Source organism: Rattus norvegicus, chromosome 1 (assembly GCF_021556685.1).
Source record: "Rattus norvegicus strain SHRSP/BbbUtx chromosome 1, alternate assembly SHRSP_T2T, whole genome shotgun sequence".
Taxonomy (NCBI): Eukaryota; Metazoa; Chordata; class Mammalia; order Rodentia; family Muridae; genus Rattus; species Rattus norvegicus.
The window spans coordinates 214,064,430-214,082,500 of record NC_141534.1 but is presented as its reverse complement, the minus strand read 5'-3'; the positions used below and the strand labels follow the sequence as shown (position 1 = coordinate 214,082,500).

Below are 18,071 nucleotides of genomic sequence, written 5' to 3'. Positions count from 1 at the left end.
ACTGACTGTCACTGACTGACGTGTCGCTTACATGGCACGAGTCTGTAATTATACAGGATCAGCACCATAGGCATCTCCAGAGGCATCAGCACCATAGGCATCTCCAGAGGCAGACCAGAGAGCCATCATCTCCGCTCTAACTGCAGTGAAGACACAGGGATGTTGTGCACTGTGGATGTGGGATAGCAGGGCAAGGTCCTTGGGGTGCAGAGTGTGAGAAATGGGGTGTAACAGGGACAGTTGTCTTGATGGGAGTTGCTTCACGGGGAACCAGGGTAGATTCTGTGAACACCAAATACAACACAGTGCAAGGCTGGAAAAAAGGCAGAACAGGCATTTGGACAGAGGGGTGGCATGTCTCATCTTATTTAAACCTCATAGTATGTATCATTACTCCATACTGATGACAAAGTGAAGCTCAGAGAGTCCACCTGATTTGTCCCAGTTAACTTTGACTGTCAACCTGACACAGCCTAAGGTCACTTGAGAAGGGAGTCACAAATGAGCGATTGCCCAAACCAGATTTGCTTGTGTGTGATTGTTTTGATTGTTAGTTGATATAGAAAGGCATAGCCCACTATGGGTGACACCATTCCCTAGATAGGTGGTCCTGGCCTATGTAAGAAAGGTAGCTGAGGATAAGCCTGTATGCTAATTAGAAAGCAGAATCCTCCATTGTTTCTGCTGTTTTTCCTTGATGTTGAGTTATCACTGGCATTGATGGCAGTGATGGTCTCTGACCTGTAAGATGACATCAGTCCTTTTCTCCTCTAAGGTGCTTCTGGACAGAGTGTTTTATCAAGTTGACAGAAAGGAAATGAGAGCAGCAACCTCAAGCTTCTGAGAGTGGGTGTTTTTCAGTCCTCACAGCTCTCTCCTACACCAACCCTATGACCATGTTCCAGTATGTGTCCCATTTGGTATGTGCGTGGGAGGGGGAGTTATGTGTGCATATATGTGTGGCACGTGTGTTCATACATATGAGTGACTGCTTGCAGTGTGTGTGGAGATGTGGAGACCAGAGGTTGACACCTGCTGTCTTCCTCAGTTCCCTTTCTTTAATGAGGCGGAATGCATGGTTGAACCCAGACCTCACTCCTTGAGATGCTCTAGTCATTGCAACCCAGCGGGATCCATGTCTCTGCCTCCCAACAGTGGCTTAGCAGGTGGACGTTCGTGCCCAGCTGGCTTTTGTTTGGATGTGAGGGAATCACTGTGTGGGGTGTGGGGAGGGGCAGGATCTCACTGCACAGCCTTGAACTTGAAGCAATCCCCTGCTTCTGGGTCTGGAGGTGTGCCACCATGCTGAGCTTCTAGTCACATGGCTTTTATCATCTCCTCTACACCTTTCAGTTGCTTCCAGATTTTCCAAGAGACTGCAACATTTTTAGATCCATAGTGAACAACACTTTTTTTTAAAATGAGTCTTGGCCTCGCTATGTAGCTCTGACTGACCTGGCACTCTCTATGTGCATCAGGCTGGCCTAGGCTCACAGAGCTCCACCCACCTTGGCTTGGAGTGCTGGGATTAAAGGTGTGTGCTGCCATCACTTTGGGCAGGGAGTGGGATAAAGAAGGGATCTTGTGTAGCTCATGTCAGCCTTGAATTTGATATTTAGCAAAGGATGACCTAGAACCCCTGACCCTCATGCTTCTGCTCCTACCTTCCAAGTACTGGGATTAGACAAGTGCCATTACGCTCAGTGTATGCAGTCCTGGGAATCAGACACAGCCTGATGCACTCTAGGCAAGCCCTCTGCCATCCCCAGACCCACTGTTTTCTCCCAATGCAGTCTAGGCTGTCCTTGAATTCATGCTCCTTTTACCTCAGCATCTAGAGAGCTGAGATTACAGGTGTATGCCACTGAGCCCCACTGGTCACGTAGCTTTTTAAACCTAAAACTAGATTGGGTGTGGTAATGCATACCAGCATTCCAAAGGCAGAGGCAAACAGATCTCTGTAAGTTTGAGGCCAGTCTGGTCTACATAATGAATTCCAGGACAGCCAGGACTACACAGTAAGACCCTGACTCAAACAAATACAATTCTCAGCTCTGGCCTTGCCTTCTAAGACGTCCCCTCTTTTCTAACTCTGGTCACAGCTCTGGTGTCCCTTGCCAGATCTCCATCTGCTTGTGTGACTGCCACCTTAGCAGCGCGGAGCTCCTCCAGACAGGATGGGCCTGGGACTCTTGGGTGTTTCCTATGTGTAACTGGAATGTGAGGCTCAGAAGAACAAGGCAGATGACTGTGTACCTCTGATCTAGGCCACCTGTCCTGTTGTAATGAGTACTGACCAAGGCTCATTGCTGGCCTCAAACCCTCAGCTCCTGGCCCTGCCCTTCACCAGTGACTCCATATCCCATTCCCAGCAGAACTGTCCCCCACCCAAGGCCTTTTGTAGTGAAGCCCCTTTGTCACCAGTGCCAGCGGCCCCACCTACCCCTGACAGGGCTCCGAGCCTGTGTCCGCAGCAGACATTCTGGTTCCAGATGTGCGGCTCCTATTTTAGCCAGGCTCTTTCTTGCCTCGGCCGATCCTTCTAGGTGGGACCACACTGCCTTGCCCTACCTGGCAGTGCAGGGCCTGATCTTGAAGCTCTAACGAATGATGGGTGGGGCAGCTGTCTCCTAAACCCAGGGCCCTCCCTCCCTCCCTCCCTGCCTCCTGGGCACAGCTCTAGGGAACTGGAATGACAGGCTGTACAGGCTCCTCCGTTGGTCTGAAAGTTCTGGAGACGATGAAAGGAGTTAGCAAGTAAGGAGAAAAGTCATGGGAGTCGGAGGTGAAGACAGACTTCATCAGGTTCCTGAGAGCAATGTGGCCTCCAGGAAGACTCCTGGGGCTAAATCATCTCCTCCCACATGCCCATGTGTGTGCGCACGTGTATACACACACACACACACACACACACACACACACACACACACACGCAGAGAGAGAGAGAGAGAGAGAGAGAGAGAGAGAGAGAGAGAGAGAGAGAGAAACGCACACAATGAGAGTGTCCCTGTCTAGAAGAAAAAAAGTGTGGGATTTTTCTTTCACTCTCCTGTGACCAAATGACACACATGGAGTAGGGGAGTAGGGGAAAGGGCACTTAGAGTTGTAGAGGAGACTCCGCAGGCAGGGGGATTGTTCCAATGGGGGAATGTCACGTATTTATTTCCTATTTACTGTGAGATCCTAGTCAAATTATTTAGCCTCTCTGAGCTTACTGTCTGTGTATGTATGTATGTGTATATGTGTGTATGTATGTATGTATGTATGTATGTATGTATGTATGTATGTATGTATGTGTGGTGTGTGTATGTATGTGTGTATGTGTGTATGTATGTGTGTATGTGTGTATGTATGTGTGTATGTGTGGTGTGTGTATGTGTGTATGTATGTGTGTATGTGTGGTGTGTGTGTGTGTATGTATGTGTGGTGTGTGCATGTGTGCATGTGTGTATGTGTGTATGTGTGTATGTGTAGTGTGTGCATGCATGTGGTCTTCTTGCATGTATCTGTGCACCACATGCACACCTGGTAACCACAGAGGCCAGAGAGGGCATCAGATTCCCTGGAACTGGAGTCACAGTGTAACAGGCCATGTGGGTGTTGGGAACTAAGCTGAGGTCCTCTGGGAGAGCAACCAGTGCTGTTGACCACTGAGCCATCTCCCAGCCCTTTAATATCATGATTTCTGAGAGACTGTCCTGGGAGTGAGAAGGCATGCTCACAGCTTCAGGCACAAGTCAGTGTTTCTGGGGCTGTGGTACCAGAGGCTCCCATTGTTTCTGTGCACATTCACCCAGTACCTCCTAGGGTTTAAGAAGCAGGAGGCTGGGATCAGCCCTGCCACTGTCCCTCGCTGGTGACCATACCCTATGCCCCACTCCTCCCTAACCCAGACATCAAACACACCCCCAGTTCAGGGGTGCAGAGAAGGAGTCTCCATCAGAAGTTGTCTGGCAGAACCTTTCCTTGTGCTTGGAGCTCAGCCAGTGGAAGCCACAGCACAGTACAAACCTCTGCTCCATGAATCTTTGTTAGTTTCAGAGCTAAATGCCCATGTGGGCCCAGGAAGGAAGCACAGTAGGAGCCGAGGGGACATGAGATGGCTTCTCTGGGGTGACCTTGCCTAGGAGTAGCAGGTGGATCCCAAAGATGACTTCCTACCCTGAGTTGTGTAGCTACACTGTATGGAGGCTACAGGCTGTGTGAAGCTGACTCAGTGGAGAAGCTGACTTAGTGGAGAAGCATTTTAAAGAAAACCAAACCAGGGAGGAACCTGCACAGTTGTGATCCTGAGAGCGATGGGCAGAGTGGAATCAAACCATTAGGGAGCTTCCTGTACCCCTCTCGGTCCTGTGCCAGGCTGCTGAGACAAATGTCCCAAAGTGGCCGAGACAGCAGAGCTGTGCTCTCTCACAACACTGAAGACAAAAATCCACAACCATGCTGAATATGGTGGCTCACACCTGTAGTTCTAGCTCTCAGGAAGCCCAGGCAGGAGGATTGCCAGGAGTTCCAAGACAGCCAAGACTACATACTGAGACTTTGTCTCAGAGAGGGAAAAAGAAAAAAAATATGCTGAGGCCTGTTCCCTAAGCCTGTGCGGGAGGAGCCACTTGCCCTTCCAGCTGCAGGTGGCTGCCAAGCATCCTTGGTTGGTAGCCACCCCTCCTCAGACTTCTGTCTTTACATGACCTTTGTCTCAGGACACATCTACTGAATCCTTTCTATCTTCCCTCACAACACATCACGCCACACACATCTTCCTCCTTCAGTAATCCTGGTCTCTCACATGCTTGACAAAATACTGTACAACTGAACTACATTCTCACCCTCTGCTTCCCTCTGATGAGGGGCCTGGGACTGAAGTGAATGTTGTGTGGATGGCCAGGATCTTGGCAAGATCCTTAACTTCATCAGATGTTGAGGCTGACCGAACCCTCTGACCATGAGCTACAAGAGAATCTTTTCTTGAACTTGTGCATATCAGGGCATTCAATAGAAGCTACAGGAAAGTAACTAATGAACACGCTTCAGACAGATTCCACCAATTATTCTGATCTGGGTTCATGATCATGTCACTTCAGGTGGGACAAAGCCACCCTCCAGGAGTTGTCAGCAACTGCTCTGTCTTTTGGGATCCTGCTATGATCTGACAAAGAAAGTCCCCCTCAGTCACCAGGTCTGCCCAAACTTGGTGAGGGAATCTCTCTGTCTAAGCAGAAGGTCAGGAGGCTGCTGAGGGTGCTGTGCTACAGGCAGGGGCTGGACCAGCTACCTGGAGGCTTTGCATGGCTGCAGGTGTGTTCAGAAAGAGTTCCAGAAGTGGGGTGTTCACAGGCTGGACCAGACACCTGGCCTTTCAGGAACCACTGGGAACTTGAAATCCACTGAAAGCTCAGGTATGTTGGGGCAGAACAGCAAGAGAGAGGAGTCAAGGTGACATTCACAGGAGGGAGCAGCTCTGGGAGCCCATAGCCCATCTTAGCAGCTGTTGCCTACGGGGACTATAGGGTGGGTAACGGAGGTCATTAAGCTTTTCCATCCCAGAGCAGCTCAGCAGGCAGGCACGCTGATTAGAAAAGGTGTCAAAGGAGAACTTGCCGTGGTACCTGCCCATCCCACTCGATCCTGTGGACAGCATAGGACATAGGGTCAGCCCTTCCATGGACAGTTGAGAAGATATCATACAGACCTTGCTCTGAGCCTGTTTCCCCATTCATCCATTGGGTTAAATAAAGCACTGTATGTAAAAGGCTGAGCCCTGAGCCAGCCCCAGCACCAGTTTACCAGGTGTTGGTGCAAGATAGGCAAACAGTGGCCAGTGGATTATATTCTAAACTCAGGTTGCTGGGGTGGGAGTGGGGGATGGGCCCCAGCTTTGTCCCTAATATCTATGCCACCTTGAGTAAGTGACTTTGCCTCATTCTGCAGTGATGCTGGCACCCTTCTTCTAGGGCTTTGATAGAAATTAAGTGAATCTTCAGTCTCACAGCTCCCACTGTCTAGGAAGGGACAAGGACCCAGCTGGGGAAGACATGGGGAATGGCTGGGTGAAGTAGGGGCCATGAAGCTGGGATTTTGGGAATGAAAGAGGCCAGAGGATTGTGGAGTCAACCAGATGAATATTGTAGGTGAAAGCCCAAAGGATTCAGGCTTGGGGACAACAAGAGCCTTGGCAGTTGGTGACATGTTAGGACCAAGCTCAATGGCTGTCACAGCAGACAAAACTGAGGGAGAGAGAAGGAAGTAGGTCCTCTAAGACAGACCAGGAGGGACCAGGGCCATCTGTCACTCATCCCACTACTTAGAATTACCAAGTGGAAGGAACAGGATACCCTTTCAGTAATGAAGTGGGTTCAGAGGGAAAGTGCCTGCCAAGATCACCTCTGCCAGTGGGGCTTGCTGGAGGTAGAGATCCCCAGGCCTATGTTCACAGGGACATGGGAAGGCTGAAGGGGCAAGTATGCAGCCCCATCACTAGAAAACACCCACGGCTCTGTGGGGGATGGGCAGCCGAGGACCAGTGTTGCTTGATGAAAGTCAAGGTGCTTAGCGGCTGGCTAAAGGCCACAGCTGGGCTTTCTTCCCACCCACCTCCCGCCCCCGGAATTGAGGACCCAACCCAGGGCCTTGCGCTTGCTAGGCAAGCGCTCTACCACTGAGCTAAATCCCCAACCCCCCTAGGTGGGCTTTCTTAAAACTCACAAAACAGCCTATCTGGTCCTCACCCACACAAAATTTCCACCACAGACTGAAGAGAGGTGGGAGGGAGGCAGGCTAGATGGACACTCAGTGGAGAGGGGCTTCCGCTCCTGCCCACTGCACTGGGAACTGAGAGTGGGGTGCATCTTCTGCAGTTAGTGTGGTCAAGTAGCAGGATGGGGATGCAGGTGGGGGACCAGCCCAGGAGGGCAGAGCTCTGTCACCACCTACCCACTCCTCCAAAAGGAAGGCTGGACAGGGTCATGTGCATAAAGCCATCGTTCCCGCAGAAGCTCCCACTGCTGGTCCGGGCCAACACCTGTTTGATGACCTGGGAGAGAAAGAGGAACCTGTAAAGCACACCTGGATGAGCTTTGTTCTGGTGAGGGCCTGAGGTCCAAGGGGGTCTTGTAGGACAGACTCCTGGATCCCTATGCTGGGAACATGTTCCTTGTGTGTTTGCCTGTGAGTGGCCCCGGCAGGGTGTTGGGACCTAATCCTGAGGAGGAAGGCATGAGGCTAGAGACAGGCAGAGTGGAGGCATAGTGAGGTGCCAGGTGGTCATGGAGGTTTCCCAGGGGAGGGGGACAAGTGGGCTACTGAGTCTTATTATAACTGAGGCAGTTCTGCAGGAGAGAAAGGAGAGAGAAGTAAGCACCCTTGTGGGACAATCTTGGGCCTCTAAGGTCAAGCTTGGGCTTACCAACTTGATAAACATTGGCCCCAGGAGTTAAAGCTACATAGAGAACTCAACACACCAACCTAGTCTACAAGAACCTGCCTCAGGGGCTGGGGAGATGGCTCAGCGGGTAAGAGCACTACTGCTCTTCCAGAGGTCCTGAGTTCAATTCCCAACAACCACATGGTGGCTCACAACCATCTGTAATGGAATCTGATGCCCTCTTCTGGTGTATCTGAAGACAGCGATAGTGTACTCATATAAATAAATAATTTTAAAAAACTGCCTTATAAAACATGCGAATTACACACACACACACACACACACACACACACACATTTTGTCTAGACGAATGGCTCTGGGGGAAAATCCCCCACCCCCTGGAGTTGGGATCATACCTGCAGAGCCCACTCATCGGCATCCTTTGAAGATCTGCAGCCTCTCCCACCTCCCCAGAGGTCAGCTTAGATGTTTGCCTCAATACTCAGGAAGAGGTATGACAGCTCCCAGCAGTGACACTGGCAGACAAGGCCTTGCACAAGTACCTATTAATCTCCCTGGCCATGAGTAGCTCTCTGGCACTCAGAGGCAGCCTTTACCTCCAGGGCAAACTCTCTGGAAATCCTATGCCTTTTATTGAATTGAGAGGAACCAAGAAACTGGGGTAGCACAAAGATCTGACCACACAGACTGAGGCCTAAAAGCCTGAGGAATCAAAAGCACGGGCAGCACAGATGGAGGGGCACAGACGGAGGGGAGAGGGTGGGGGGGACAGATGGAGGGCCAGTGGTGGTGATATCTGAGGTCCTTTCCTGGTTCTGACCTGTGCCAGGCCCCTTCATGGGGCAACTGGGTGTGGAATACATGGGAAATCTACTGCCTTTGTGGATTTTCCATAAATGTACTCTCAAGTTAAGAAGCACGTACAATTGATAAGTGGCTATTAGCCCAAATGCTTGAATTACCCTAGATGCCTAGAACAAATGAAACTCAAGACGGATGATCAAAATATGAATGCTTCACTCCTTCTTTAAAAGGGGAACAAGAATACCCTTGGCAGGGAATAGAGAGGCAAAGATTAAAACAGACACAGAAGGAACACCCATTCAGAGCCTGCCCCACATGTGGCCCATACATATACAACCATCCAATTAGACAAGATGGATGAAGCAAAGAAGTGCAGGCCGACAGGAGACAGATGTAGATCGCTCCTGAGAGACACAGCCAGAATACAGCAAATACAGGGGCGAATGCCAGCAGCAAACCACTGAATTGAGAATAGGACCCCCGGGGTTGGGGATTTAGCTCAGTGGTAGAGTGCTTGCCTAGCAAGCTCAAGGCCCTGGGTTCGGTCCCCAGCTCCGAAAAAAAGAAAAAAGGAGAATAGGACCCCCGTTGAAGGAATCAGAGAAAGAACTGGAAGAGCTTGAAGGGGCTCGAGACCCCATATGTACAACAATGCCAAGCAACCAGAGCTTCCAGGGACTAAGCCACTACCTAAAGACTATACATGGACTGACCCTGGACTATGACCTCATAGGTAGCAATGAATATTCTAGTAAGAGCACCAGTGGAAGGGGAAGCCCTGGGTCCTGCTAAGACTGAACCCCCAGTGAACTAGATTGTTGGGGGGAGGGCAGCAATGGGGGGAGGATGGGGAGTGGGGAGGGGAACACCCATAAAGAAGGGGAGGGGGAGGGATTAGGGGGATGTTTGCCCGGAAACCGGGAAAGGGAATAACACTTGAAATGTAAATAAGAAATACTCAAGTTAATTATAAAAAAAAAAAAAAAAAAAAAAAAAAAAGAAGCATGTACAACACCAGTGCTGAGGGCTTGGGGATGGAGCTTGCTTGGCAGCGCTTTCTCAGCTCCTGAAACCAGAGACGGTGTGAACCTCCGTTTTCACAGAACTATGATGTGAAGACAGGAGAACCAGGAGCTTGAAGCCATCTCAGCTACACAGTGAGTATGAGGTCTGGCTACATAAGACCTTGACTCAAAAAAAAAAAAAAAAAAAAAAAAAGGATCCTAGGTTCAGTCAGATGTGGTGCACAGGAAAACCAGTGTGGTCTCCATAGGATGTGGAAGGGGACCTCAGTGCCTTCTAAGAGGGAGGGAAAGGACAGAGCCTAAGAAGCCACCATCCCTAAAATTCTGTGACTGTGCAGAGGGCTCCTCTTATCCCATAGTCCACTTCTGGAAATGTCACCCACCTCCACATTGTTGGAATAGGCATACAGCGCAAGTGGCTTCTCCCTCCGGTTGATGAACTCAATCGCCTCATCCAGGTTCCTCACAGTCACCAGGGGCAGGATGGGTCCAAAGATCTCCTCCTGCATCACGGGCTCTGTCTCCTGCACATCCACTAACACTGTGGGGGCTGTGGACACAGGAGTCGACTCAGCCTCTCCATAGGCAGGACTTGCAGAAGGGCAGGGCCTGTGAGGGTGAGAGAGCTTGGATTCCAGGATGGGGAACCTCAGGGGCTGATTTATGAGGACTCGAGACTCAGTGTCTGGGATTCTACCTTCTGGGATATGGGACAATAGAGGGTTGGGCAGGAATTTAAACCACACTCTGAGTACCTAGAACAGGGATGTAGCTCAGAAGGTTTGAGCTGTGGGACAGATGTTTAGAATTGAGGAGTCACAGACCAAAAACCACAGTGTGGGGGCTCCTAGCACCAAAAGCTAGAACTCAGTTATGGGCTCAGAGAAGCCCCTCCAGTATGGAAATGCCTCAGCCCAGCAGGGCCCTGTGCCAGTGACAGGGCAGGAGACTCACCAATGTAGCGCTCCCCCTCATCGCTCTGGCCCCCGATGGCCACACGGCCACAGCCCAGCAATCCCTGGAGCCGCTCGAAATGCTTCTGGTTGATGATTCTGCCCAGGTTGGGGGAGGTCTGTGGGTTGTCTCCATAGAAACGCGTGATGGCATTCTGCAGGGCGGGCACCAGCCGCTCCTGCATCTCCTGGCTACACAGGACATAATCCGGGGCCACACAGGTCTGGCCGGCGTTAAAGTAGCGGAACCAGGCCACACGGTTGGCCACTGTCTGGGGGTCGCAGTTGTCATCCACATAGCAGGGGTTCTTACCCCCCAGCTCCAGGGTGATGGGCGTCAGGTGTTTGGCAGCAGCAGCCATGACGATCTTGCCTACCCGAGGGCTCCCTGAGAACATGGTCGAGAGGCACCTGGTCAACTGGTCTAGGCATCAACTTTGGCCTCCTCTCTCCACAGAGCCCTTTCTCAACACAAGCTCTGGGCTGTTCCACCTACGTCCGAGAGTCTGCCCCCATCCCGGCCGCCCAGGAGCCAATCTCCAAGATTCTCAGAGGGCCTGGAGAGCCATCCTCAGGGACACCTCCACCTCTTACTCACCCCCTCCCCTGGCTTATGGCCTTGCCCCACATTGCTTTCCCACTGTGTTATCTGCTGTCTCCCTTCCCCAGGATGCTGGACGGGGCTGTCCTTACCTGTGAAGAAGATGTAGTCAAATTTGTGCTTCAGCAGCTGCCCGGTCTCCTCGGGCCCACCCAGCACCACAGCAAAGCAGCTCTACAAGGCGTGAAGACAGCTCAGGAGGCAGACCCAGGGCAGGAGGACATCCCCACCAGCCAGGACAAGGTGGGGGGATGCCGGCTGCCTGATAGGCAGAACTGTGCTCACCTGGTCCAGATACTGGGGTAGCAGCTCTGCCAGCACCTTCTCTGTGTTCTTGCTCATTTCTGATGGCTTCAGCACCACACAGTTTCCTGCCAGGAGCCAATGGGGAAGTAGAGAGGAGAGGCGGGTGCTTGCACCCTCCACAGAACCCTGGAAGCCTTCTTAGGGAGGGATCACCAGACTAGGAGGGCTCAGAGCCCCACTCACCTGCAGCAATGGCCCCCACTAGAGGCATGATCATCAAGTTCAGAGGATAATTCCAGGGAGCGATGATAAGTACCAGGCCAAAGGGCTCTTTCCGGATGAAGGCTGAGCTGAACTTCGTGAGCTAGGATGCAGAACCACAGTCACGTGCACGATGGGTAGGAGCCCACACCCACACCTACACATACTCCCTGGGTGACAGAGTCCCCAAATGAGCAGACTGGCCTGGGGCAGGCTACCCTGTGCCCTGCCGCCCCACTGCCACCTTCACCCGCCATCCCTCAGTCAACAGGGCTCACAAAGTTGGTGGACACAGACTCGTCCTTCATCCACGTCTGCAGGTTCTTGAGGGCCAGGTCCACCTCGTTCTGACACAGGATGATCTCACTCATGTCTGACTCGAAGGCTGACTGTGGGGTGGGGAGGTCAGATTCAAGGCTGGGCTGGGGTCTCTGGCTTGGCTAGGGCTTGAGACAGTTCCTTTGAGCTTATAAACAGTGTGTGGTGGTGCCATGGGGACTGATCCTGGACTGCAACTGCCTCTACTGAGACTTTGGACAAGCAACTTAACACTGAGTGCCTGTTTCCTAATTTGTGACTTGAGAACCTCCATGAAGCTGCCTCTCAGGGGAAGGGAGTGCTTGTGTGTTCCTGAGTTAATACTGCGCTCTGTATCTAAGGCAGGGGATAAATACGCAGGCCACGATGTGGACACACAGCCCATCACATTACAAGTATGACTCTCTCAGGGATTCAAGGTCTCACAAAGGATAAGGCTAGCCTGGGACAGATAGAATAGCACTATCCTGTGTCTCCAAAGATGCATGCCCCACACCCACACCGCACAGCACCTTGCCCAGGTCTCCATCCAGGGCATCATGTAGCTGCTTGCTGTTGTCCTGCAGAAACTGGCCCAGGCTCTCGAGTTGTTCAGCCCTGAACTTGGCCATCTTTGTCTTCCCTGTGTTGAAGGCCTCCTTCAGCCTCTGTAACTTTTCCTCAAAAGGGTCCGTCCTGAAACATGGGTAGTTAACTGAGTGGTTGAGACTGTCACCATGGTTACAACACACTCTAATTACCGCTGGTCCATGCCATATCCAGAAGCTTATGGGCTTCCATGAGTGTCTCCTTTCTCCAATGACCTTGCAGGTCAGGCACAGCAATGGCGCTGAGTGCTTCTGAATGCTGGTGAACCTGGAGCTTGTTTTGTTTTGTTGTTTGTTTGTTTGCTGTGCTGGCTGGTTTTATGTGTTAACTTGACACAAGCTGAAGTTATCACAGAGAAAGGAGCCTCAGTTGAGGAAACGCCTCCATGAGACCCAGCTGTAAGTCATTTTCTCAACTAGTGATCAAGGTGGGAGGACCCAGCTCATTGTGGGTGGTGCCACTGCTGGGCTGGTGGTCTTGGGTTCTATAAGAGAGCAAGCTGAGCAAGGGCAGGGGAAGCAAGCCAGTAAGAAACACCCCTCCATGGCCTCTGCATCAGCTCCTCCTTCCTGCCCTGTGTGAGTCCCAGTCCTGATTTCCTTTGGTGATGAACAGCAATGTGAATGTGTAAGCCGAATAAACCCTTTTCTCCCCAACTTGCTTCTTGGTCATGATGTTTGTGCAGGAATAGAAACTCTGACTAAGACAGTTGGATTATTGAGACACGGTCTCATGTAGTTCATGGTGGCCTCCAGAGTATTACATTGCTAGAAGTGACCTGGGAAATCCTGACCATTCTGTCTCTACTTCCCACACAGCTGGAATGAAAAGCATGAGCCAACCCACAAGGTTCATTTCACAGCTCTTGCTGTGCCCATGTGCAAATGAGTGCCTGTGTCCATGTGTCTATGTTTCTGAACAAGCATCTGTATTCTGAGTCTGTGGATCACTGTGTGTGTGTGTGTGTGTGTGTGTGTGTGTGTGTGTGTGTGTATGTACTCTTGTGTGTATACTTTTGTGTTGACCTGAATGAATGCAGGTGTGAGCTTTGCATCTGTGTAGTCGGGAGCTGTACTGGGACATGGTCATGGCCCTCGGAGGGAGCAGGGGAATAGCATCCCTACTGTGTGTCCTTTAGGCCCTGTCCCCATCAGCATCTGGATCTTCCCCTGGGCCTCAGCAGGTTATCACCTTCTTCACTGAAACCCAGACACACCCCTATGGATAGAGATCATCTAATGCCGGCACAGACATGTGAATAGAGCTCTTGGAACAGTGCTCCCTGTGAACGGTGTGTAAATCAGGAACGGCTCCCACAGTGAATGGCTACAAAACAGCACCATTTGGAGTGGAGCTCCTGTCGGGACAGCCGGCCTCTTGGAGCCTCAGTAGTCTTACAATGGATAGCAGTATCTGCCAGGCTTAAAAGTCACTACCCTCCAGTAATCTGTCTTCTCAGGACAGTGCCCCCTGTGGACAGAACTCTCAGGACAGCACCCCCTGTGGACAGAACTTTCAGGACAGCGCCCCCTGTGGACAGAACTCTCAGGACAGAGCCTGTTCTTAAGAACAAAAGGCTAAATTGAGCAGCCACTGCAGGCTCCCAGGGGCTGTCTCAGCTGAGGAATGTGGGGAGACAGGAGAGTGCAGACTTGTCCTCCTCCCATGACAGAGCTGCTGATTTCCCAGCTGAGGACTCCACATTCAGGTCCCTCTCCCCTGGGGCCTTCAGGACTGTCCCTGAGCAGACTCTCCTCCTGTCAGGCCTGAATGGAGACCCAGGCCCTCCTTCCATACAGCCAGACCTGGGGGAGTCCCCACCTAGACCCCTAGCCAGGAAGACCAGGGTCCATTCCCTGCAGAGGTTCCCTGGAGGACCTGGGCCTGCCTGGGGCTACTTGGTTCCCCACTCCCTGGACAACTGGAACAATTGGCCTAGACTCTATGCCTTCGCGCTCCTTCTGGGAGCCATGTCACCAGCCCTCACGATGCCCCCTGCCCAGGCTCCATGAGCTCCTGGTCACGTTGCCCATGGTTCTCACAGTGTCCATCCTTCCTCCTGCCTTCCTGGGGCTGAACCTGGGATGTAGTAAGGCCCCTGGGGCGCCTTAATGTGGGGCAGCCTACTCCTCTCAGCTCAATTATAATCTGTAGGATTACTGTTGTGCTCACTGACTGTCACTGACTGACGTGTCACTTACATGGCACGAGTCTGTAATTATACAGGATCAGCACCATAGGCATCTCCAGAGGCATCAGCACCATAGGCATCTCCAGAGGCAGACCAGAGAGCCATCATCTCGGCTCTAACTGCAGTGAAGACACAGGGATGTTGTGCACTGTGGATGTGGGATAGCAGGGCAAGGTCCTTGGGGTACAGAGTGTGAGAAATGGGGTGTATCAGGGACAGTTGTCTTGATGGGAGTTGCTTCACGGGGAACCAGGGTGGATTCTGTGCACACCAAATATGACATGGAACAAGACTGGAAGGAATTGCGACTTTTACTCTTCCTGAGTGGGATTATAGTGCCTGGCAGATACTGTTACCCCATTTTTAGGGTGAGAAGACTGAGGCTCCAAGAGGCCAGCTGATTTGTCCTATTCACAGTGGCTGCTGACCAATACATCTCTGTGGACCCCACAGACCTCTTCTCTCACCAATATTATGGTCATGTACCAATGTGTTGTCCGTGGTGTGTGTGTTCAAATGTATGTGTGCTCATGTGTATGTACAAGTGAAGTGTACATGTATGTGTGGAGGCTATAGGCTAATGCTGAGTGCTTTCTCCAATGCCCTCTTCCGGTGTGTCGGAAGGCAGCTACAATGCACTCATATACATAAAATAAATAGATCTTTAAATAAAAAAAAAAGAATGTTACACTTCACATCAGCGAGCTGTGTCAGTAAGTGGCCAGGAAGCCTGATGACCTGAGTTTGGAGTTGGGATACCGGGAGCCCACACAGTCAAAGGAGAGAACAGCTCATACAGGCCGTGCTCTGACCTGCACTTTCTACAGTCATTCTACTGCACCTGCCCATTCTAGTTGGTGCAAACACACACACACACACACACACACACACACACACACACACACACTAAATGTAAAAATAAAAAAAGTCACAGTTCTGGAAACACAGAAACATGACCACACACCCCCAACCCCAGCTCGATCGCTCTGTCTCTCTCTCTCTGTCTCTCTCTCTCTGTCTCTGTCTCTCTCTGTCTGTCTCTGTCTCTGTCTCTGTCTCTGTCTCTGTCTCTCTCTCTCTCTCTCTCTCTCTCTCTCTCTCTCTCTGTCTTTCTCCCCCCCCCCCCGCTGAAGAAATAAGGTTTCATAGTTCCATAGATATGAGAAACAAAGAAACAAAGTTGTAAAAACAAGGTTTTGAGAAATACATCTGACTTCAGGTTGCCTAATTTATGACAAAGTTTTAGTAGTCAGAATGACCAGACTATTCTGACCATAAGTTAGTACAAAACAAAGATACTGTTCTCGGAAAGACCCCCCTACCCCTCCCTGTGGTAAATCTTGAGAACAACCACAAGATGTCATAATGACCCTGCCGACCACCCAGTTCCTCCCTGCTCTAAGGGGCGTGCCAACTTAGCCCTTTCCCAGTGATTTTCCAAGGCCAGGTGAATGGCTGGATGAGGAAAGTGTCTGACTAAGCCAAGAACAGCCTGAGCAGGCCAGCCAATACCTGACCAGATCCTTTGTCCTGTGTTCCACCAATGAGAATAGGCCAGCTAACCCTGTTGCTGAAGTCTGCCCTCTGTAAAGAATTATGTGCTTTTTGGGATCAGGGTTGCCTCTCCCTGTGTGGATGAGCAACCCCACATACGTGGATCATTAAACCTTTTGCCATTGCAGCGGTCGATTTGTCAATTTGTGATCCTAAGGTAAGGCCACTATGGGGTCTTACAACATCTCTCTCTCTCTCTCTCCAGAATCTTATGTAGCTCAGGCTGGCCTCAACATTGACATGAAGTCAAGGATGGATGATCTTGAACCCAATCCTCCTGCCTCCTCCCAAGTTCTAGAATGACAAGCTTGTGTCAGAATGATCCATTTATACAGTGCTAGGTGTTATAGTAATCTCTTACCCCAATAAGCCCGTATAAAAAACACAGAACCCAGTTATTCTATTTATAAGATATATGCCTAGATTGGGCAGATATATCACTGTACTAATCTATTCCCCAGCTGTGACACCCCTTGGTACTTGCAGATTCTCCAAGCCACGTGGTTCTGCTCCCTCTTTCTCCTCCCCCTCCTCCTCCCCCTCCCCCTCCTCTTCCTCTTCCCCCTCCTCCTCCTCCTCCCCCTCCCCTCCCCCTCCTCCTCCCCCTCCTCCTCCTCCTCCCCCTCCCCTCCCCCTCTTCCTCCTCCTCCCCCTCCTCCTGCTCTCTCTCCTCTCTCTCTCTCCTCTCTCTCTCCCTCTCTCTCTCTCTCTTTCCCTCTCTCTCTCATGCTCTCTCTCCCCCCCTCTCTCTCCTCCCTCTCTGAGACCTCCAGACCCACCTTTACCTTCCACTGCCCAATCATTGGCTCTAGTCTTTATTTGACCAGTCAGAAGGGAGAGAAGGTCCTGTGAGATCACCTGAGTACATGATCTACCACAGCCCCTCTTGAGGAAGTAGAACTAAACAACAAAATACTAACAGCACCAGGGCAACCCACATCAGCAAGGGGTGAAGCCCAAGGCTGCCCTGGCACACTAGGCCGGCACTCTATACTAAGATGCACTCCCGGTTTCATTTTTTGTTTGCTTTCTGATACAGAATTTATTACATACCTGAATTCTTGAGTTCAGGATCCTTCTGCCTCGATCCCTAGAATGCTGGGATAACAGGTTTGTGCTACTCTGCCCTGATAGAATGTGGCTTTTTAAACTTGAAACAGTAACTCAGCTCTGGAGTGGTCTCCCAAGAAGTCCCATTCTTTTTAACAACCTGGTCACAGCTCAACCAGGTCCCCATATGCCTGTAAACCTGCCTCGTGTCACCTAGAACTTCTCCAGGAAAGACGGGGCTTGTCCCTACCCCCGGGAAACTGGGTGCTTCCAGCAACTATCACAGGGATATGATGCTCAGAAGGACAAGGAAGATCAAGATCACCATCCCCCTGGCCCCACCTCTGCCATGAGTCTCCTGGTCCACCTATCACTCTGCAGTTCGAGGCTCCTTTTTCCTTTTCTTTCTTTCTTTCTTTCTTTCTTTCTTTCTTTCTTTCTTTCTTTCTCTCTCTCTCTCTCTCTCTCTCTCTCTCTCTCTCTCTCTCTCTCTCTCTTTCTTTCTTTCTTTCTTTCTTTCTTTTTTTTCAGAGCTGGGGACCGAACCCAGGGCCTTGCGCTTGCCAGGCAAGCGCTCTACCACTGAGCTAAATCCCTAACCCCCAGTTCGAGGCTCCTTAGTGGGCTCAACCCCTGGGCTCCTGGTCCTTCCCCTGATCTGTGACCTCCTCATCCCTGCTGAGGCTCCTCTCAGCAGGTGCACCTACCCCTGGTCAGGCTGTGGGTGTTTGCCTTTGGTGGGCATTCTGGCTCCAGATGTGCAGCTCCTCTCCTCCCCGCTAGCTCCTGCCTCTGTCTCTGCCAGTCACTCTAAGTGCCCTTGGACCACAGTCCTGCACCCACGTCTGACAGCGCAGTGATTCGGTCCTCCTGGGGCAGCTGCTTTTAAACCTCACACCCTTCCTCTGCCAATTCTCCACTGAGGGAACTGGAATGACAGGACGGTCAGGTTTCCAAGGCATGGAGGGGCAGCTGGGAAGCTAGCTGGAAGGGAAAATGTCTTGGGGCAAACCTCACCAGAGCTCCACCAGAGATACTATGTCCTCCAGGAAGCCCCCACAGACTAAGTCACCATCTCCACCTTCAAACACATGCA

General features: G+C 51.3%; 2 protein-coding genes across 6 annotated transcripts in view; both read right to left on the bottom strand.

Moving 5' to 3' along the window:
- The window catches only part of Aldh3b3l-ps1 (aldehyde dehydrogenase 3 family, member B3-like, pseudogene 1), a 14,455-nt gene extending 11,758 nt beyond the window's left edge, over positions 1-2,697 (bottom strand). Inside the window, exon 1 of one of the 3 annotated variants that reach the window (XR_015647804.1) lies at positions 2,444-2,632. Coding sequence is in view for 1 of the 3 variants with exons in the window: in XM_087601581.1 (XP_087457707.1) it covers positions 2,444-2,481 (38 nt within the window). In the remaining 2 variants the exon portion in view is untranslated. Of the gene's footprint in view, positions 1-2,443 lie in introns of all 3 variants that reach the window. The other 2 variants (XM_087601581.1, XM_087601582.1) reach the window with 2 other exon arrangements.
- Positions 2,698-5,029: 2,332 nt separating this feature from the next.
- On the bottom strand, positions 5,030-17,882 carry Aldh3b3 (aldehyde dehydrogenase 3 family, member B3). Of its 3 annotated transcripts, none has more exons than NM_001432596.1 (10): positions 17,683-17,787; positions 12,105-12,267; positions 11,553-11,663; positions 11,257-11,377; positions 11,053-11,138; positions 10,860-10,941; positions 10,168-10,554; positions 9,597-9,763; positions 6,934-7,033; positions 5,030-5,628 (listed from the first exon to the last, which is right to left on the bottom strand). In NM_001432596.1, exons 1-10 carry the CDS (start codon positions 17,718-17,720, stop codon positions 5,444-5,446), a joined length of 1,440 nt encoding a protein of 479 aa, NP_001419525.1. In that variant the 5' UTR covers positions 17,721-17,787; the 3' UTR covers positions 5,030-5,443. The 3 variants fall into 3 exon arrangements, 2 of the variants coding, with proteins under 2 accessions (NP_001419525.1, XP_087447756.1); XR_015641011.1 differs by having other exon boundaries at positions 5,034-5,628; positions 9,597-9,822; positions 17,683-17,813; XM_087591630.1 differs by having other exon boundaries at positions 5,034-5,628; positions 16,979-17,882.
- Between the last annotated feature and the right edge of the window lie 189 nt (positions 17,883-18,071).

Coding starts and splice junctions, on each gene's coding strand:
- Aldh3b3 (NM_001432596.1), bottom strand. CDS start 17,720: ATGCCCACCAAAGGCAAACACCCACAGCCTGACCAGGG. Junction 12,268..17,682: donor CACCCACAGCCTGACCAGGG/GTAGGTGCACCT, acceptor CCCATGTTTCAG/GACGGACCCTTTTGAGGAAA. Junction 7,034..9,596: donor CCTATTCCAACAATGTGGAG/GTGGGTGACATT, acceptor TTTCTCTCCCAG/GTCATCAAACAGGTGTTGGC.